The sequence below is a fragment of the Physella acuta genome, unplaced genomic scaffold (assembly GCF_028476545.2).
Source record: "Physella acuta isolate Inbredline_101_S28 unplaced genomic scaffold, ASM2847654v3 ptg000567l, whole genome shotgun sequence".
Taxonomy (NCBI): Eukaryota; Metazoa; Mollusca; class Gastropoda; family Physidae; genus Physella; species Physella acuta.
In genome coordinates this window covers 346,978-369,483 of record NW_026732086.1, presented here as the reverse complement: position 1 = coordinate 369,483, position 22,506 = coordinate 346,978, and the positions used below count along the sequence as shown (strand labels likewise).

At 39.4% G+C, this 22,506-nt stretch overlaps 2 protein-coding genes across 2 annotated transcripts; both read left to right on the top strand.

Annotated features, from left to right (window-relative positions):
* Window positions 1–303: 303 nt before the first annotated feature.
* LOC131946708 (procathepsin L-like) lies at window positions 304–5,665 on the top strand. Its single transcript, XM_059307622.1, has 6 exons — window positions 304–531; window positions 1,257–1,536; window positions 2,809–2,909; window positions 3,331–3,435; window positions 3,844–4,010; window positions 5,559–5,665. The coding sequence occupies exons 1-6, from the start codon at window positions 304–306 to the stop codon at window positions 5,656–5,658; spliced, it is 981 nt and encodes a 326-aa protein (XP_059163605.1). The 3' UTR covers window positions 5,659–5,665.
* A 3,800-nt stretch (window positions 5,666–9,465) lies between these two features.
* LOC131946707 (procathepsin L-like) lies at window positions 9,466–15,780 on the top strand. The gene is made up of 6 exons (XM_059307620.1): window positions 9,466–9,693; window positions 11,334–11,610; window positions 12,289–12,389; window positions 12,594–12,698; window positions 13,132–13,301; window positions 15,626–15,780. Exons 1-6 carry the CDS (start codon window positions 9,466–9,468, stop codon window positions 15,723–15,725), a joined length of 981 nt encoding a protein of 326 aa, XP_059163603.1. The 3' UTR covers window positions 15,726–15,780.
* Window positions 15,781–22,506: the final 6,726 nt, after the last annotated feature.

Genomic DNA, 22,506 nt, shown 5'->3' with positions numbered 1-22,506 from the left:
AATTAAGTCAAATTTAGATTCAGATTGCATTGTCTTCATGTCTTGACCCACGTGCCAACTGTGAATCGTATCGGTCAAGTAGAACTGTCCGAATTTTCACTCCTGCGTTTCCGTCTAGACTGACGACTGACGACTTACGACAGACAGAGGAAGTGAGTTAAATAAAAGCTTGTAAAAAGAAGTCCCCTCTTTTATGAAAAGAATAAAAAATGCAAGTTTACTATATTATGTGTTTAGGTTTGTTAACTCTAGTAACAGTCTTGTTGGGTTCGTCAAATGTCGGCATCTCATTTTTCCTGACAGATGCTGACACTTGTGGCTGTAGTTGTATCCGTGTGCCTGGTCACCGGCAGTGTGGAGAAGGACTGGGCCAAGTTCAAGGCCAAGTACCGGAAGAACTACACCGGCACGGAGGATGGAATGAGGATGAACGTCTGGCAGCGGAGCCACAAGACCATCAGTGACCACAACAAGATGTACGCTCGCGGACAGAGGAGCTACTTCCTCAAGGCCAACAAGTACTCAGACCTGGTGAGACGTTTGACCTATATTAGACCTGGGGGTGGGTCGGGTTTTATTTTTTCTGACGTCAAAGGGTTAAACAGTAGTTGGATTTTCTGATAAATAGTCAAAATAATAATTGACTCAAATTAGTGCTTCAGTTTTAAGACAATGGAAAATATTGAAATGAAACACAAACTCGAATTAGTTTAATGCTACAATTTAATTAATAGCTGTTATCTACTTTAAAAAAAGATGTTAATGGCAAGAGACTTTAGACATCCGTACGACAATGAAGAAATAATATTTTAGTATATTTTTTAATATGGGTTATTTAATATAAATTGTAAAAAACTTGAGACGCCATATAACATTACACGGGAGTCGAGGCATCACATCTGGGATATAAGCTCAGGTAAAAAGGTAACCCGACTAATAACCATTTTCAATGCTATAATCCATGTATATGAATCGAAAACTTGAATTTCTTATATTTTCTTAAAATAATTCGTGAAGACTGTTCAGGAAACGTTGATTAAATATTTCCATAGAAGTTAAAAACTTGCAGAGTAATTAGAGTGGTTAGCTTTGTTGGACTTGACTTTAAAATCCAGTTGGGGAGGGGGGAGTGGCGATGAGAAAGGGGGGGGGGGCATGCATACATTTTGAAACAAATACATTTGGTAACAAGCCTGATGACTCAAAATTTTCATCAAGTTTGATTAATCATTCTTTTAAATCAACTTTTCCTGTAGACCAACGAAGAATTTACAGCTCTACTCAAAGGTTTGGGTCAGAATACATCACTCCCAGCCGCAAGAGGCCGCACATCATCACGGGCGCTGACGGCGTCTCTCCCGGCGGCCGTTGATTGGCGCAAACAAGGTTTCGTCACAGCGGTCAAAGATCAAGGTCAGTGCGGGTCATGCTGGGCTTTCTCGGCGACCGGGGCCATCGAGGGTCAGCTGTTCAACACCACGGGAAAGTTGATCAGCCTGTCGGAGTCCAACCTGGTCGACTGCTCAAGGCCGTGGGGTGAGTTCACGTTAGACTGGACAACATTTATCTACACTCTAAAACTTCACATTAGACTGGACAACATTTATCTAAAATCTAAGAGTTCACATTAGACTGGACAATATTTATCTACAACCTAAGAGTTCACATTAGACTGGACAATATTTATCTACAATCTAAGAGTTCACACTAGACAGGAAAACATTTATGTAAAATCTGAAAGTTCACACTAGACTGGACAACATTTATCTACAATATAAGAGTTTACACTAGACTGGACAACATTTATCTACAATCTAAGAGTTCATGCTACACTGGACAACATTTATCTACAATCTAAATTTCAATAAACCCTTAACCCTTGTTATGGTCGGTGGGGCACCACATAATTGTGTGTCTGGGTCTAAGTGTCTCATGGAGGCACCCACCCTTCTCCATGCCTAGAACAACATTTATACTTCAGGGCAAACCAAGAACGTTAATTAATAGAGTTCAATGCTAAACTATTTAAAAAAAAATTCATATAGTATTTTTGAATTAAAATAAACGATGATTTATATGATTATTTAGCAAACAAAGACAGCGCATACACTTGCTTTTAATTGTAAAACATTTTATCTATGAAATGTAGTCATAAGCTATTTAAAAATTCAATAGCAAAGTAAAAAGTAATGTATGTTACGGCTTTATACGTCGATTCTAGAAAACAGAACGCTAAACATTGTGTCAAAATAATGCGTCTTGGTATGGTTAAATATGCCACAGTTCAGAGGCGTAGCGAGGGGGGGGGGGCGGGGGCTGCGGACCGCACCGGGTGACACCATTTAGGGGGGTGACACCAAGGCAATAAATAGCAAAATATATAGAGAAAAAACTTGAGGGGGAGGGGGTGCAAATCGAAAGTTTGGAGGGGGAGGGGGTGCAAATCGAAAACTTGAGGGGGGTGCAAATCGAAAGTTTGAGGGGGGTGCAAATCGAAAATTTGAAAGTTTGTCCCCGGGAAGGGTCGCTACACCTCTGGGGGGTGACACCATTAAGTGCCGCACCGGGTGACACCCGACCTTGCTACGCCACTGCCACAGTTATCTAAAGTCCTATTATCTTTCTTACATTTCCTTCAAACGCAGCATACAATAGGATAAGTAAAACAAATGGTAAGCTTAAAGTAAGAATAAAGGCTTATAGTTATTTGATTAAAACACTTTATTTCATGCATGTATATTAATTATTTGGTCAATAAATACAAATAAAGGTGTGCAAAATGTGGTAATTACATACTTGCACTTACAGGTAATCTAGGCTGTAGTGGTGGGTTTATGACCCAAGCTTTCCAATACGTCATCGACAACAAGGGTATCGCTACACAGGCCAGCTATCCTTACGTTGCTAGGGTGAGTCTTTGTTAGCGTCAGACGTTGCTAGGGGGAGTCTTTGTTAGCGTCAGACGTTGCTATGGTGATTCATTTCTAGCGTCAGACGTTGCTAGGGTGAGTTGTTGCTAGCGTCAGGCGTTACTAGGTTGATTCTTTTCTAGCGTCAGACGTTGCTAGGGGGAGTTGTTGCTAGCGTCAGACGTTGTTAGGGTGATTCTTTTCTAGCGTCAGACGTTGCTAGGGTGAGTTGTTTCTAGCGTTAGCCGTTGCTGATGTTTGTGGTTATTAGGGTGAAATCAATGTTTAACCGTCTTGAAATTTATTAGTTTATCATTAACTTATGTAGTAAATCCACTGGCAATCAATACAATTTTTAAATAGAGATAACAATGCGCCAATGAATTGCCCCAAATTTGACTTGATTGAACCTTGCCTACAGGACAGAACCTGCGCCTTCAGTCGAGCAACCGTAGGGGCGAGGATCAAATCTTTTGTCAATGTAGCCAGGGGCAGTGAGAGTGCTCTCATGCAAGCCGTGGCCACTGTAGGTATAGAAACTACTGGGTTTAAGGTCGACACACTCATGACACATTCCTAAGCCAACACATTCATAAACCAATACATTAATTAACCTACACCCCTCGTCCCAGTAATACTTGTGAATTATGCATTACTAACTATGCCTGTCAGATTACGAAGGATGAAACCCCCCCCCCAAAAAATCAGCAAAAAACAACTGACGATAATGTATTTACATATTTAATATTTAAAATATTTACAATACTTTTCCAACTGGTTTGTAACTCAATCTCATAGCAGCTATATTAAATACATATTATTACTCTCTCTTTGTTAGCTTAACAATTCACCTATTCTCATCCTTACTATTGAATCATCTACTTGACTCAATGCTGATTAATTCAATTCATTCAAAGCTAGCCTCATCACATAGGTTGGACCAGTGAGTGTTGCTATCGATTCCAGCAGGGATTCGTTCCGCCTCTACGGGGGCGGGATCTATGACGACGTGACGTGCAGCTCCAACCGACTCGACCACGCCGTTCTGGCTGTTGGATATGACACGAGTGCCGGCAAGGATTACTGGATTGTGAAGAACAGGCGAGTTGGGTTCAGTTCGTTAACTTTTAATTAACTTAATTAGACAAGGTAGATTGATTAAAGGCTGCTACTTTGATGAAAATAGTTTCGGCAATCGACTACTGGATTGTAAAGAACATGAAAGCGAGGTTCAAATGATTAAGTGCAATTTGATGTACATTCAGACAGAGTAGATTGGTAAACGTAAGCACCTTGATGAATAAAATACATAAAAAAAACTTTTTAAAAAACCACGTTTTTCTTGTGGACTAAAAAGTAGAAAATAACTATTTACATACATATGATGACAAAAAACGTGGGTACGTTCACCATCAAATTTCCCGACCCATCTGCCCGACCCACGTTTTTTTGTCATCAAATAGATGTAAATAGTTATTTTCTACTTTTTAGTCCACAAGAAAAACGTGGTTTTTTAAAAAGTTTTTTTTATGTATTTTATTTTCTCCTTTTTAGTCCGTTGCTACACATGAAAAACGTGGTTTTTAAAAAAAGTTTTTTATATAGTTTATTTTCTACTTTATCCAATGACTTGATTAAGTATGACTTGACTAAGTGTTTATAAATACACGGACTAAAAATCTTGAGCGACCAGGATTCGAACCTGGGTTGTCGCGTCCACAACGCGAAGTACTAACCACTATACGATCACGGCCAGCGCGCTCACATCGATTGGGGCCGAAGTAACTGTGTCAATAGGCCTTCAGTCTTGTCGGTATCTTTAGAAATCATGTCCTCAATTTTATGGTCCTTAGGGCGTAATTAAATTAAGCTAATTACGGTCTCTAATTGCTAGTTTTTATGATTGCATCTGAAATTGTTAGGCGAAAGTAGCCTGCATGCCAAATTTCAGATCTATAGAGCAATCAGAAGTGGGCTAATTTTCGATGTCAATTTTAACAACAAACACATCCACAAACGCGAAGCTGAGTTAAGAAAAACGTGTTAAAAATAGTTCTTTTGTTTCTATGGTAACGACAGAGGATATTATAAGACAGATCAACAGTTTTAAATGGTTTACACCGCCCCTCCCCTTTTCCTGTGTTTCTTACATATATTTTTCTACCGGAAGGGGGGGGGGGGGGGAATAAGGGCGCACTTGATGTTTTCTGGGGGGGGGGGACGGGACCAAATTCTCCGTCTAAGGGAGGGGCGGACACTTTGTAAAAGTACATGTTTTCTATATTTCTATATAAGTTTCGTTTTGTTCGGGGGGGGGGGGGGGAGGGGGGGGGGGGTGAAGGGGTGGTAGAAGGGTGGGAGGGTGGGGGTGGGGGAGGAGGTTGGTAGACTTTCTTCCCCCAAGAGATGACCGGAAGAAACTCTGCCCATTCCACTGTATGTGTTGTTATATTTCAGAGTACCTACAAATAATTAAATTGGAAATCAACTCAAGGCTATCAATCTTTTTAATATAATTATCTACCTAAAGCAATATGTTATTAAAAAATAAATCAATATATAAGTAGTTAATATTATGTATGCTTATTGGTGATTGAGATTACATTATCTATACACATTAATAATCAAACATATTTTATCTTGGTACAGTTGGGGTAAAACCTGGGGCCAGTCAGGCTACATCTTCATGTCCAGAAACAAGAACAACCAATGTGGTATAGCCAGTCTGGCGAGCTACCCACTCATGTAGTTTACAGAGAAGTTGATGAAATCAGTGTAGAATAGCGTGCTACCCAGTCATGTAGTTTACAGGGAAGTTGATGAAATCAGTGAAGTATAGCGAGCTACCCAGTCATGTAGTTTACAGAGAAGTTGATGAAATCAGTGTAGTTTAGCGTGCTACCCAGTCATGTAGTTTACAGAGAACTTGATGAAATCAGTGAAGTATAGCGAGCTACCCAGTCATGTAGTTTACAGAGAAGTTGATGAAATCAGTGTAGTTTAGCGTGCTACCCAGTCATGTAGTTTACAGAGAACTTGATGAAACCTGTGGTATAGCGAGCTACCCAGTCATGTTGTTCACTAAGTAGATCAAGACAGTTATTTGCCATAGAATCCAGAATTTGACATCACTAAAAGTATTTTCAAATTTGCCCAAATGACAAATAAACATCTGTGTTCCTCACATTTTGTACTCTTAATGTCTGCGTGGATGGAAGTAAAAAAAATGTTGTTTTGAGGAAACAGGCGTTGAGTCTTTATAAACAGTGGCGTAGCGAGGTGGGGTGTCATCCGGTGCGGCACTTAATGGTGTGTCACCCCTCAGAGGCGTAGCGACCCTTCCCGTGGACAAACTTTCAAATTTTCGATTTGCACCCCCCTCAAGTTTTCGATTTGCACCCCCCTCTCTCAAACTTTCGATTTGCACCCCCCCCCCCTCAAGTTTTCGATTTGCACCCCCCTCAAACTTTCGATTTGCACCCTCCCCCTCAAGTTTTTCTCTATATATTTTGCTATTTTTTGCCTTGGTGTCACCCCCCTAAATGGTGCCACCAGGTGCGGTCCGTCCCCCCGCCCCCCCGCTACGCCTCTGTTTATAAAGTTACATTAATTTATCTATCATGTAAGTCAAAACGAAGTGTATTCTTCGTTAACACAGATATTAGATGCGCGAGTAGGATCTATTAACTACACATACAACTTAGGTACGGAAACCTGTTTAAAAAACTTGGAGCTGACTTAGAATGCGGATCTAGGTGGCAGAATAGCTTTGTATGATAATTAGCTAGAGCTGTTTCTATGTAGGTATATCGCATAGGTTATAGCCTACTTGTATTTGTGTGCGTCAGTATAATCGAGATTGTGTGGATGCTGCGTTTTATAGCTGGAGTACAGTAAATTTGAAATTCCGATTTACTTGTGTTAAAAAAGGTTGGTATAGCGATCGTGTCAGCAACATCTGCTGTTGAACACAACATTTTATTCCTTGGATTAATACAACTTTATGTTCCTGTGTTCAACTGAAAGACAATACAAAATAAAGACAATACAGTACGTTTTAGTAGGAAGCCTTTGTAGAAACATCAGTGTTTCTAACATTTATGTAACAGTTGCAGTCGAATCAAGTAATTGTAAGTAACAGAGAATAGTGTACCAACTATTGATATATATATATATGTATATATATATATATATATATATATATATATATAGGCTATATATATATATATATATATATATATATATATATATGCATATATATATTTATTAATTTATGTACACATAACTATCAATAGTTGGTACATATTTTATTTTTATATAACTAAGTTGAAAACTAGTGTGCCATGTAGATAAATTGATTTTTTACTTTTCCCTTTTGTTTATGAAAGGGTTTTGTCGAAGCATCAGATTTTTTTTTCTAACAAAAATGCTAAATTTAAATTTTCATTTTGACAACTGCCATACACTACTGATACGGTCGGCAACTGTAATCGTTGGCTAAATTAAATCAGGCGCGTCTGCCGACGAATCGGGGGTGACGGGGGGGGGGGGGGCAGTTTTTCTTCCAGACTTTTTTCTGCGGGGTGGGCGGTGAGCACTTGAAATTTTCGGGGGGGGGGGGGGGAAGGGCTGACACTGTTAAAAGTATATATTTTCTAAATAAATGCCATTTCGTTCGGAGGGGAAGGGGCGTCCCCGTCCCCCCCCCCCCCCGAAGAGATGCCTGGAAGAAACTCTGATCGGATGACTTGCAGGAAGCCGGGTTCCTCCTTGAGTCCACATACAAGAACACAGGAACAATGTGCAGGCAGGCTGAATATACAGCTGTTATAACAATAAAGTATCGGTTCTTTAAACTGAAATACAAATTTAAAAAATCAAAAACAAAAATTGTATAAGAATTATTTTAAAAAAAAAACAGTATAAAATGACTTTAAAAAAAAAACAACAGTATAAGCATGACTTAAAAAACCAAAAACAAAGAAGTCGCAAGTGTTTTAGAAAAAATCTTTTCTTCATTTGATCACCTGATCGATAGACATACGTTGGATGGCAATGAAAGCAAACGTTTGACAACATAAAAACTTGATGGTCTGTATTGATTGTACACACACGGTTGGTTGTTCGTGTCCTAACACAGAGACGTGTGTATGGCCACTCGGGGTGTGCTCTGACCTAATTGACTTGTTAATTGTATGTGTTGAGATAATACAGCTACTGTAGTACGTATACTTGCATTTCAACAAATACCATACCATACCGCAACTATTGGTTATGATTTTAATCAAAACAATCTAGGAAAAAAATGCAGATAGAAATATACAAAGTAAATTAAAATTTGCAACTAACAGTACTTAACGGTGCACTAATCAGTACAAGTACAGGTGAAGTAGAGCAAGAACACGGTTCTTTACAAAGCCTCTACCAAGATTACACATTGCAACCAGGGTTTCTTCCAGTCATCTCTTCGGGGGGAGGGGGGGGGGGGGGCTATAGACCCCCCCCCCCCCGAACGAGATGGAATTTATATACTAAACATATATTTTTACTAGTGTCCGCCGCCACCCCCCCCCCCCGGTAAATGTAGACCGCCCCACCCGAAAATATCAAGTGACCCCTACCCCCGCCCCGGAGAAAAAAGTCTGGAAGAAACACTTATTGCAACATGGAGACTATAGGTTTTGTTTTGTTTTCATTGAAATCCAAAAGCTTGCTATATTAGACATAGAACAGATTTTCTCAAATCATCTTTTTCTTCATAAATTTTGCCTGTACTACAAAAAACGCAGTGTATTTTTAGCTACCGAGTTGGTATTCGAATCGCCTTAGGGGCTTCACGCCTGTTTGATTTCGGAGTTTTCTCCCCTACATGGGTAGCTGTCAGTAGCAGACGAGCCTCGTCAGCCTGACACAACTGATTCTAATCTTCACAGGTAACGTCCTGTCCCTTGGGTCCATCACCTGTAAGGAGAGAGGGGGGAGGGGGGGGTGTCTGATACATGGGCAAAATCTGGCTCTTATTAACTTAGGGCCCAGTCTTTGTTCTTGAATTTCTAATCAACATTCATCCAATGGTATATTTCAGCGGTTCTTAACCTTTTCGGAAGTACCGAACCCCACCAGTTTCATATGCGCTTTCACCGAACCCTTTTAAATTATATTATTCCATGCACTGAAAAAATCCGATCGTGAATTATACGAGTCGGGTGTGTGTCTTGATCTCCGCTGAACCCCTAATACTGACTCACCGAAACCCTGGGGTTTGATTGAACCCAAGTTTAGAATCACTGGTCTATTTTTATGTGGAATCATATTACTACAAAATTCGACAAAGTTTAATATACATCGGAGGTTTAAAACAAAGCAGAGAGTATATTGTCAGATTGTAAACATCAGTATTCACACTTGTGACGACACACTCACAATGGAGTTTTTGTGCATGAGGCAAAATATTAGAAATATAAAACAAGCCTTACGTTTTTCTGAATGTGTTAAGTTTACACAAATCATCAATCTGCTGATGATTTAAGTCTGCTGGTCTAATTTCTCTAAACAGATGCTGCAGTTGGTGACCTTGGTCTTGACCTTCACTGCCATCTCGGCCAGTATCCTCAACGACTGGCTGACCTTCAAGGCCAGGCACGGCAAGGTGTACACAGGTGCCGAGGACACCAGGAGACGCGGGCTCTGGCTGAACAGTGTCAAGGCCGTCTTGGACCACAACAAGTTGTACGAACGTGGGCTGGTGGGCTACTACCTGCAGGTCAACCAGTACGCTGACCTGGTGAGTATTGTAGTCTGGTGAGTTGATGGGCTTGTGGGCTGGTGGTGTGGTCTGGTGGGCTACTACCTGCAGGTCAATCAGTACGCTGACCTGGTGAGTATTGTGGGCTGGTAGGTTGGTAGGCTTGTGGGCTGGTAGGTTGGTAGGCTTGTGGGCTGGTAGGTTGGTAGGCTTGTGGGCTGGTAGGTTGGTAGGCTTGTGGGCTGGTAGGTTGGTAGGCTTGTGGGCTGGTAGGTTGGTAGGCTTGTGGGCTGGTAGGTTGGTAGGCTTGTGGGCTGGTAGGTTGGTGGGCTAGTGGGCTGGTGGGCTCCTACCTGCAGGTCAACCAGTACGCTGACCTGGTGAGTATTGTGGGCTGGTGGTCTGGTTGATTGGTGGTCTGGTTGGTTGGTGGTCTGGTTGGTTGGTGGTCTGGTGGTGTGGGCTGGTGGGCTACTACATGCAGGTCAATCAGTACGCTGACCTGGTGAATATTGTGTGCTGGTGGGCTAGAGGGCTGCTGGTCTGGTGGTCTGGTAGGTTGGTGGGCTGGTGGTTATGGTGGTCTGGTGGTCTACTAAAAGTACATTGACGTGATTAACATACTTACATGCCTTTGATTTGGTCAGGAGGTTTTTGAGCACCTAAACATGTAAAGCAATACTCGGAAAAAAAGTTATTTTTTTAGCTTTAGAAGATACCGTGCATAAGATTTTAGAAATGTACAATATGAATTAATACGGTTTTTGGGCAGAACTTTCCAATTAAGGGCATGGGCGGGTTATGAAAACCAAAATAACCAAAATGCTTATGTCTAAACCTAATGCCATCATATTTAGCATATAATTATAAATCTAATAGCTAAGTCTAGAAAGAAAAAAAATGGCTGAAAATGTCATGCCGTTGCCATGGTGATGGCGGCTATCTTGGATTTTATTTACCATTTTAACCGCCCAAAAAAACAACTAACACTATTTAAAATAACTTTGTTACTACAATCAAAGTAAACTTATTTTGGCAAACTATTTTTCTTTAAATAATGAAATAAAAAGAAGCAAGAACGTCAGATTTGTCAATGGTAAGGATTCCTTAGAAAAAAAAACCGCTATAACGTTCAATGATTTTAAAAAAATGTAAGAGAGCATAAGGGACCTCGTACAACACAGGTATAAGGAAACAACAACATACATAGTTGAGGTTATGGTGCAACTGTACAACACGTCTGTGTAATGTCATCTATTTTCACAACCAACCGTGACCTCCAACCTCCAACCTCCATCCACCCATACCAACCTCATTTCTCCCGCTCACAACACACCCGCTGTCACTCGACCAGTCGCTTCCCTTGTTACCCTCGTTCACTCCACACAACATCACACACGTCGATACACCCGGCCTCTCGATTATGTACCGTATACACAAACACACATGTACACACACCAAACACACACACTGCACACACTGCACACACATATCACACACCTCACACACACGCGCGTATACACTTTTCATACACTTTTCATACACATAACATCGCCACAACATTGATAAGACCTTGTATTAAAATATTTCTAGTCGAAAAACATATATCTTTTCAAATTCTAAAACTTTTTTTAATGTTTTCATTAATTAAGTCTTTTACGTTTTCCAATATTTTGTAGTCAGACGCTGAATATGCCATCTTGCTCCAAGGTCTCACCCCGCTTGTCTCTGAACAAAACTTCACTTCAACGACACTGACAGCAGACGTCACTACACTTCCTGGGACAGTTGATTGGCGCAAAAATGGCTACGTCACACCGGTCAAAAACCAGGGTGCATGTGGGTCATGCTGGGCTTTCTCGGCCACCGGGGCCATCGAGGGTCAGCTGGCCAAGACCACAGGGCAGCTGGTCAGCCTGTCCGAGTCGAATTTAGTCGACTGTTCCAGGCCATGGGGTGAGTTGGTCTTTTGCAAGAAACATGTATTTACACACTGGTGTGTTTTAAGAAACGCATGTATTTACAAATTGGTGTTTTGTTAGAAACACATGTATCTACGAATTAGTGTGTTGTAAGAAACACATGTATCTACACACTGGTGTGTTGTAAGAAACACATGTCTCTACACATTGGTGTGTTGTAAAAAAACACGTGTATCTACACACTGGTGTGTTGTAAGAAATACTTGTATTTTACACATTGGTGTGTTGTAAGAAGCACATGTATTTACACACTGGTGTGTTTTAAGAAACACATGTATGTACACATTGGTGTGTTGTAAGAAGCACATGTATTTACAAATTGGTGTTTTGTTAGAAACACATGTATCTACGAATTAGTTTGTTGTAAGAAACACATGTATGTACACACTGGTGTGTTTTAAGAAACACATGTATCTACACATTATGATAGTAAGCTAAAGTAAGCTATCGACCGCATGGCCCCTCAAGCAGAAACAACTTGCAAAGACACCTTGTCGTGTTCTAGCTAGATCTCAGGTAGCAAAATCTCTCAATGTACTTAATCCAAATAATTAGGTGGTAAGCGGATGGTCTAATTAACAGTATCCACCCGTAAGCTACTGAAAGGCAACTTATCTCTAGAGAGATAATCTTTCTGCTTTTTTAAAAACAGGTAATAATGGCTGTAATGGTGGCCTAATGATCAATTCCTTCCAATACGTCATTGCCAACAATGGTATCGCTACCCAGGCCAGCTATCCTTACGTGTCTAAGGTGAGTCGTTGTTATGGTAAGTCGTTTCTAGGGTGAGTCGTTGTTAGGGTGAGTCGTTGTTAAGGTGAGGCGTTGCTAGGATGAGGCTGGGCATGACTGGGCTGAAGAGATGACTGATTTGCCCATTAGATATACATGAATTACCCATTTGACATACATGAATTGCCCAAATCTAACATATAAAACGACTGAACTATATCACAGGAGAGTAACTGCACCTTCAGTACAGCAACGGTCGGGGCTAGGATCACAGCCTACAAAAAAGTTGCTCTCGCCAATGAGAGCGCCCTCACACAGGCCGTGGCTACGGTAAGGAGTTCGTTTCAAAACCACCGCTTTACTCCTCTCAAAAACACCGCTTTACTCCTCTCCACCGTATCACTCCTTTCAAAAAACCGTATCACTCCTTTCAAAACCACCACTTCACTCCTTTCAAAACCACCACTTCACTCTTTTTAAAACCACAGCTTCACTCTTTTTAAAACCACCGCTTCACTCTTTTTAAAACCACCGCTTCATGTCTCTCAAAACCACCGCTTCACTCTTTTTAAAACCACAGCTTTACGCCTGCAAACGTTTTCTCATCTACATATATTAACCCCCATCCATCCACCATCCCCCTCCCCCCCCCCGCCCTGCCCCATTATATTTGTCTTTCCTCTGATCTTTAAAATTTTTATCATCATAAAAAGCAATCTTCATAGTTTCTAAAAGAGAACCACATTTTTTTTGTATCGCAAAGGTTGGGCCAGTGAGTGTTGGAATTGATGCCAGCTTAGGTTCGTTCCGCTACTACGGCGGTGGGGTCTACGACAACACAACCTGTAGTTCTAGTCGACTGACCCACGCCGTGCTGGTGGTAGGATACGGCACCAACGACGCCGGCAAGGACTACTGGATCGTTAAGAACAGGCAAGTGTGCTGTGGGACTTAAGTTAACCAAACCGTTGAACTACGGTAGTTGATTTATGGGAATTAAGTTAACCAAACCGTTGAACTACGGTAGTTGATTTATGGGACTCAAGTTAACCAAAAAATTGAACTACGGTAGTTGATTTATGGGACTAAAGTTAACCAAACCATTGAAATACGATAGTTGATTTATGGGACTTAAGTTAACCAAACCGTTGAACTACGGTAGTTGATTTATGGGCCTAAAGTTAACCAAACCATTGAACTACGGTAGTTGATTTATGGGACTAAAGTTAACCAAACCATTGAACTACGGTAGTTGATTTATGGGACTAAAGTTAACCAAACCATTGAACTACGGTAGTTGATTTATGGGACTTAAGTTAACCAAACCATTGAACTACGGTAGTTGATTTATGGGACTTAGTTAACCAAACCATTGAACTACGGTAGTTGATTTATGGGACTTAAGTTAACCAAACCATTGAACTACGGTAGTTGATTTATGGGACTTAAGTTAACCAAACCATTGAACTACGGTAGTTGATTTATGGGACTTAAGTTAACCAAACCATTGAACTACGGTAGTTGATTTATGGGACTTAAGTTAACCAAACCATTGAACTACGGTAGTTGATTTATGGGACTTAAGTTAACCAAACCATTGAACTACGGTAGTTTATTTATGGGACTTAAGTTAACCAAACCATTGAACTACGGTAGTTGATTTATGGGACTTAAGTTAACCAAACCATTGAACTACGGTAGTTGATTTATGGGACTTAAGTTAACCAAACCATTGAACTACGGTAGTTGATTTATGGGACTTAAGTTAACCAAACCATTGAACTACGGTAGTTTATTTATGAGAATTAAGTTAACCAAACCATTGAACTACGGTAGTTGATTTATGGGACTTAAGTTAACCAAACCATTGAACTACGGTAGTTGATTTATGGGACTTAAGTTAACCAAACCATTGAACTACGGTAGTTTATTTATGAGAATTAAGTTAACCAAACCATTGAACTACGGTAGTTGATTTATGGGACTTAAGTTAACCAAACCATTGAACTACGGTAGTTTATTTATGAGAATTAAGTTAACCAAACCATTGAACTACGGTAGTTGATTTATGGGATTACAGGTAGGTATGGCTGACAATACGTGATGGTCTTTGGAGAAGATAATAAAGTCTTGTCTTATTAATGTGAGGCGATTACACAACTCAAACTCATTAAGATCCTTCCACTCAGAAATTGGTACGTTACTTTTGTTCCACCATATAGGTATATTCCAGGTGTGGCTATAGGTGATATACCACAGGTATATATCAGATGTGGGAGTAGCGATGATATATACTTGATATATACTACACAGGTATATTTCACGTTGGGCTGAAGGTGATATACCACAGGTATATGTCAGATGTGTGAGTAGCGATGATATATACTTGATATCTACTACATAACTGTATATTTCAGGTGTGGCTGACAATAGCACACAACAAAGGTATATGTCAGTTGGGGGGTCATCCATAAATGACGTCACGCTTTTTTGACGATTTTTACCTCCCCCCTCCCCTCCGTCACACGTCGTCACAAAAAGCCAGACCCCCCCCCCCTAAAATGACGTCACACCTCAGCCTACAACCCCCCCCCCTCAAAATTGCAGTTGAATTTTTTTTTTAAACATCGATATTTTTCCAAAATCTTGTCTGAAATATGTCAAAATAGAGTATTTTAATCAATTCCTATTAGAATTTATTAAAACTGTTTTCTAAAACCCTAAATAACGCCTAAAATTCGTTTTTTAACATTTTTTATCTATAAAGCAAAAGTGTGACGTCATACCATCTGAACCCCCCCCCCCCCCCTCCCTCCCTCATCACACATCGTCGCAAAATAACCGACCCCCTCCCCCCCCCCCCCCCCCTCACCCTACGAGTGTGACGTCTTTATGGACGACCCCTTGTGGGACGAACGATGATATATATTAGATATATTATAAACAGGTGTGCTTAACGGTGGTACACCACACAGGTATATTTCAGGTGTGGCTAACATTGTTACACAAGCTCAAGTTTAGAGCTAAGACCTCCATATTTCACTCGTGAGCTACATTGCCTCTAACATATCACAGGGTACTAAAAGGTAGAAGTGCCTCGGTTAACGACCGTCCTGGTGATCCACAGAACGAACATCTGAATAACGATTCAAAACTTCGACCACAATGTCTCATAGCAATGCTACAATATAATGTACAACAGTCAGAGATGTGCTATTACATATACGATTGTGTTATAGTTTATCTTATTGTTACAGTTGGGGTACATCTTGGGGACTGTCGGGCTACATCCTAATGTCCAGAAACAAGAACAACCAATGTGGAATAGCAACTTTGGCCAGCTATCCAGTCATGTAGTTTACAGAGAACTTGATGAAATCAGAGTAGTATAGCGTGCTACCCACTCATGTAGTTTACAGAGAACTTGATGAAATCAGAGTAGTATAGCGTGCTACCCACTCATGTAGTTTACAGAGAACTTGATGAAATCAGAGTAGTATAGCGTGCTACCCAGTCATGTAGTTTACAGAGAACTTGATGAAATCAGAGTAGTATAGCGTGCTACCCACTCATGTAGTTTACAGAAGTGTTGTTGAAAGTTTAAAGTTAACCTAAATAAAAAAAAATACTTCTGTTGACTCTCTTTGAAACTTAATTATAAATACAAGTTGTATGTTGTAGTTGTTGTAAGTTGTAGTAAAAACCTGCTTTAACTATCATATGGGGACGTAAAGTAACGTGATGGGAAAACAAAAGCTGTAACTGTGGCTCCATCAAGGAGCTGTGTACAACGTGTCTTGTAACATGGCCAAAAGCTGTAACTGTAACTTCATCAAAGCTGTGTACAACGTGTCTTGTAACATGACCAAAAGCTGTAACTGTGGCTTCTTCAAGGAGCTGTGTACAACGTGTCTTGTAACATGGCCAAAAGCTGTAACTGTAACTTCATCAAGGAGCTGTGTACAACTTGTCTTGTAACATGGCCAAAAGCTGTAACTGTAACTTCATCAAAGCTGTGTACAACGTGTCTTGTAACAGTCATGGCCAAAATCTGTAACTGTAACATCAAAGCTGTGTACACCGCGTCTTGCCACTTGGCCGAAAGCTGTAACTGTGACATCGACGCGTCTTGCAACTTGGCCGCATTGGTTACGGTTGTTGGAGGAGAAAAGTCTTTAGCTATGCGGCGACTCTTGTGTGTCTATCAGTCCGTAAATCTATTCGTGTATCCATCAGTGCGTCACCCATCCGTTCATCCGTCCAAACGTATAGTCCTACTTATCCAACCATCCATTTATACGACCGCCAACTATCAAACACATAAATCTTTTAACCAACCGTCCGACCATCCAACCATCCTTTTCTCCAACTTTCAAACGATTCAACCATCCTTCCCTCCATCTGTCCAACTATCCAAACTAGCCGACCATCCAACCATCCTTTCCTCTATCTATCCAACTATCCAACCATCCAACTATCCAACCATCCAACCATCCTTCCCTCCATCTATCCAACTATCCAAACTAGCGAACCATCCAACCATCCTTCCCTCCATCTATCCAACTATCCAAACTAGCGAACTATCCAACCATCCTTTCCTCCATCCAACTATCAAAACTATCAAACCATCCAACCATCTTATCATCCAATCATCCTACCATCCTTTCCTCTATCTATCCAACTATACAACCATCCAACTATCCAATAATCCAAACATCCTTTCCTCCATCTCTCCAACCATCCAACAATTATTTCCTCCAGCTCTCCAACCATCCAACCATCCAACAATCCAACCGTCTGTCAAGCCATCTAGTTATACCTTACAAATCAATACATCCATATATTGATAGACAACGTCTTTTATCTCCCAGTATTTAAAAAGCCATCATATAGCAATAAAGATTGTTCACGGGACACAGGGCATGAGCAAGCTTCTCTGTTTTACTAGTATGGGCAGTCCATTCAGATGCTAAGTGGTTTTCTCAATGATTTTCCGTTTCATCTCCATTCTTTACCACTCGACCTAGTAGCAATATCTATTTTTAAATATCTATTTTTAAAATATCGATTTTTGATACAACATTGTTTGAGCTGGTTAAGAGAAGGTAAATCGATTAAATGTATAATAATTTTAAAGCACCCCCCTCCCGCCCAACCATCCAAAAAAATAAAAAATAAACCGGGAGTGATCTCCCCTAAACTTTCTCGAATATTTTTATATAAAATAACGGGGCATGGGAACTCGGGCTATAGACATGATTTTTAATCCATTTTAAATACTTAAAGTTTTAAAAATAGAATGAAATCTCGTAGACAAAAGAACTGCACACCAAGTGAACGCTAAATAAAAAAGTGCATAGTAGTGCGCAATATTATTAGTACTTTAAAAATTTACATTAGTTTTTTGAGAAATCAGAAGTAGCGTAAATTACTACTTTCGGTCAACGGAAATGACACAAAATTTAACAGAAGGTAGAGAATTAGATCTTTTACTTACATGTGAAATTTCGTTTATCTATCTGAAATAGTACTCAAGTGATAAGCTTTTGAAAATTTCAAAGTAGGAAAAGTACCAATTCCGGTTATCGGAATTCGCTCAAAAGTTGATACGGATCTACGATTTTGATAAAATACTTATATATGAAATTTCATCAACCTAGCTTTAACGGTACTCAAGTTATCGTGTTTACACACAGACAGACAGACACACAGACATACGGACAGAATTGCAAAGCCCAGTTTTTCAGACTGGATTTCGCATACAACCTCTTAATTTTGATAAATCTGGATTGATAATCTTTGCCCGATTAAAATAAGTCCTCTATACTTCGGATGTGATAAGGGACTGAGGTGTAAAACGGTGAAAATTGTTAAAATTTCAAGTGTTTTTTGTGCACGATTACAATACTTTCTCTATACTTTGTATATACGAGAAAGTAATAAAAAATCGACCTAAAATTGAGTTTTTAATGTAATATTTAAATGGCTCCACTTCCCAACGTCGCACATAGTAGCGGAGGCCCAAACGTCCTCCTGCATTAGAGGGTGCTGGCATATAATCATTCTGATTTAGCTACATGCATGGCTAGTCTGGCTGTTTCCGAGCGTCTCGGAAAATTTTAAAATTATCACATTTTCATTGTGAATTTTTTTTACTACAGGCCGTTTGGAAATTTTTCTTGGCGGCGCAACAGGAATTTTTCCCGATGGGCCGGTGGGCTAGCCCACACCTGGCTACTTAATATACGTCCCCATCCATATAATCCTCCGTAGAATGGTTTTGTCAGAGGGACTGCCGACAAATGGCCGTCGCAAATAAGTCTCCCAACACAATATGCCCGCCCATTAAAGCCCGCTACTTAAGCTCCAGCTAATGTGACCCCCTACAAGCACCTCAAACAACACTTCGGTGGAATAAATTAGAACCCGTATCTCACATAGGAAAAAAAATTAAATGTGATTATTTCGTATTTATTTCTTACAGTGGTCCACACAAAAGAAAAGTCCCTATATAAGAACGAACATAACAATACCTAAACAACAAAACACGGAGTGTCAGATGTTGTATTTGTTTATAATAGTCGTTATAGGCGAGCAGCTAGGCTAAACAAAATGGCGGAGTTCCAGCAATATTCATGCAATATTTCCTAACAGGCTTTGGGGTTGTCCTGAAGCCTTGACACACACAGACACATACACAGACATACACACAGTCTCACACACACATACACGCACACAAATATACACACACACGCACACACGCGCACGTGAACAAAAAGCTCTACCCAACAAAACCTCTCCACTACTTACCGAGTAGGAGATCTCACTGTTACAAGGATAACCTTCAAGCGTCAGCTAAAGATGATGCTCTCAATGAATAACCAGACGACCCCTACCATCAATAAGCCCCCACTGTCTACCCCATCTTATCTACGCCCCTGTAATATACCTACCGTCAATAAGCTCCCACTGTCTACTTCATCTTATCTACGCCCCTGTAATATACCTACCGTCAATAAGCCCCCACTGTCTATCCCATCTTATCTACGCCCCTACCTACCGTCAATAAGCCCCAGTTACTGAATGGACGTGGCCAGAGTCTTGACACATCAAGGTTGTTTGTCGCCAGCCAGTGTGACATACAGTCTGAATGATGACAAGATCTGTTGGATAGACAACGTCAGCTTTACAGTTTCTTAATTTCGTCTAGATAGACAGTGGTGCTACAGTCTGAATGATGCCAAGATCTGTTCGATAGACAACGTCAGCTTTACAGTTTCTTCAAATTGTTTCCTTTAGCTAGGCTGTGATCCTACCATCTGCATGATACCAATATCTGTTGGATAGACGAGGTCAGCTTTACAGTTTCTTCATGTTTCGTCTAGGTCCAAAAATGTACATACATAGATTTTTAATAGGACAAGACTTCTTTTTTTTTTGTTGTTGATAAAATCTACGTAAATACAAGTTAAAACCTTCAGCCTTTGAATTACACGAACATTTTATCATACTTTATGTATGCAGAATTGAGGAAACATTATGTAAACAGAAATATTCCGCCTATGCAGTGTGGAAAGCCACAAGAGCACATAGCGTGAAGTGTGAACTTGTAATGTGCACTTAGCGGCTCACAATTTGACGATGCATGAAATGAAAAGAAAGCCCTTCTACTGTGGAACAGGTAGTAGCACCTGGTAGACTGAAGAAAAATGTAAATTTGTTACTGTAAAAAATGTTAATACAGCATAAATTAACATTTAAGTTAATATAATTCATACACATTTAACAACAGATAAAACATTTGGTTTATGTAATTTGTTTGATTGTTGAAAAGTTTCAGCAGTGAATGAATTCATATTTAAAAACAAACAAAACAAACAAAACAACAACCAACAACAATAGTACCGTTACGTGAAAGGTTGAAATAATACATTGAATAATTTTGCTTTGCAACAATGTTGTAATGACTAACTGTTGATTACATAATGTCACAGACTGTATAATTATGTATCTTTATTATATTGTGTTTTGCATGAATGAAGAGTACCTGGCTAGCGGAAGGACTGTCTGAGCGATCGTCATGTGTTTTTCCATGTTTTTGGGTGAGATCGCTCATGTACGTAAGGGGAGAGAATGGACCGCATAAAAGGGAGAGCAAAAGGTGAACGGGTGTTGTGTGCTAGGACTTGGGACTGGAACGATGGCAGTGAATGTAAGATGTCTCCATGACTTGGAGTCGTGATTATTATTTGTACCTATATCAGTTGATCTTCAAATATGGATGTACCACGGATTTATCTGTACATAGTGTAAATAAAGTTGTCATTTGAAGTTGCCACTGTTGCTCGTGTTCCTGTATGTAAGCTAACCCACAACAACAAAGAATACATGTTGTTACACATAACTTAGGGCCAAATAGATTTGATGACATTTTTTTGAATTTGATGCTTCTCTTATAATAATTTTTATACATATATGTGCCATTGGTCTATCCTAATGCAGCCGAATATGCATTATATTCTACTGTCTTATTTAGTTTTTCAGACAAAAGATCATAACATCTACTAGCGTGAAATCGCGACCACAAAAAGGAATTTTAACCCTATTTTATTATTGTATAATTAGATATGTAACAAAGTTTTAAAATATAAAATTAAAATTGTTTTATACCTAATTCTTTTCACACAACTGAACAAAAAAAATTGATATGCAAAAAAAAAAAATAACAACAACACATAAACCCTAAGTAAGCCTACTCCACAACCCACTTAAACTCCTTCTAAAATAATTTTTATTTGGATGGTTCATGTTTCTAAAATTCTACTTCAAATGTTCATTTCATCATAATTTAAACTGCCAATATTCGGGAAAAAAACGAAAAAAATAAAATAAATTAATTTACACTACACTGCATACATCACCATTTAAATTTTTTCTGCGTTATTATCTTGTAACAAAAAAATCAAATTAATCGTTTTAACCACTTTCACTAGCAACCAATTCGGACAAAGAGTGGTTTAACCCTCAACGTCTTTGAAAAAAAAAGTGCCAGGCCTAAAACTTGTTGAATTAAAACTTGGGGTTCTAGAGTATTACCGCGCGATAAGGGTAATCTGGTGTGAAGAGCCCTTAAGGGACAATTGTGCAACATGACAGGTGGCCCCATTTCTTTTTAAAAATCATTGGCGTGGGTATGCAAATATGTATATATATATATATATATAAATATACATATATATATATATATATATATATATATATATATATATAGTTATATATATATATATATATATATATATATATATATATATACAAGCAGCATATACCCGGGCGTTGTACGGGTTTGAGAAATATAAACAATTCTCAATGTAATGTCTATATGTAAATATGGATGCTAAAGAAAGTATACATATTAATAACACTTACTACAACCAAAACCCCATACTTTAACACAAACACAATTGTAAACAGAAACATACTCCTATCCGAATCTCCATTCATGTAACTAACCATATAATTATTCACATCATTACCCCTATTATTATCTATCCTTATTCCTATGCCAATTTTTATCGCTATGTATCCGTTTCCCTTTTACTGTCCTTATCCCATTTCATTTTTTCTATCACTATCTCTTACGTGTAGCTGTAGCTATGTCTATCCTTATTCTTATCCCTATCGCTATCCCTATTTCAAAACTATTCATTTCCTAATTTCTGTCCCTATCCCATTTTATCCACATATCGTTATCTATTTAGAAAAAGTTCTTTATTTCCAAATCCAAATTCAATTTCCCTATCGCTGTCCTTGTCCCTTGCCTATTCCTGTAACTATACCTATAACTGTAGCTATACCCGCTATGTGTAACTATACATATAACTGTAGCTATACCCGCTACGTGTAACTATACATATAACTGTAGCTATACCCGCTACCTGTAACTATACATATAACTGTAGCTATACCCGCTACCTGTAACTATACATATAACTGTAGCTATACCCGCTACCTGTAACTATACCTATACCCGCTCCGGTACATACATACCGTACCTTTTTATGTAAATTAACAGTGGGTTTATTGTTGCAGTTGTTTGGGTGTGGTACTATACACAAGAGGCAACTGGCATTAGGAGGTA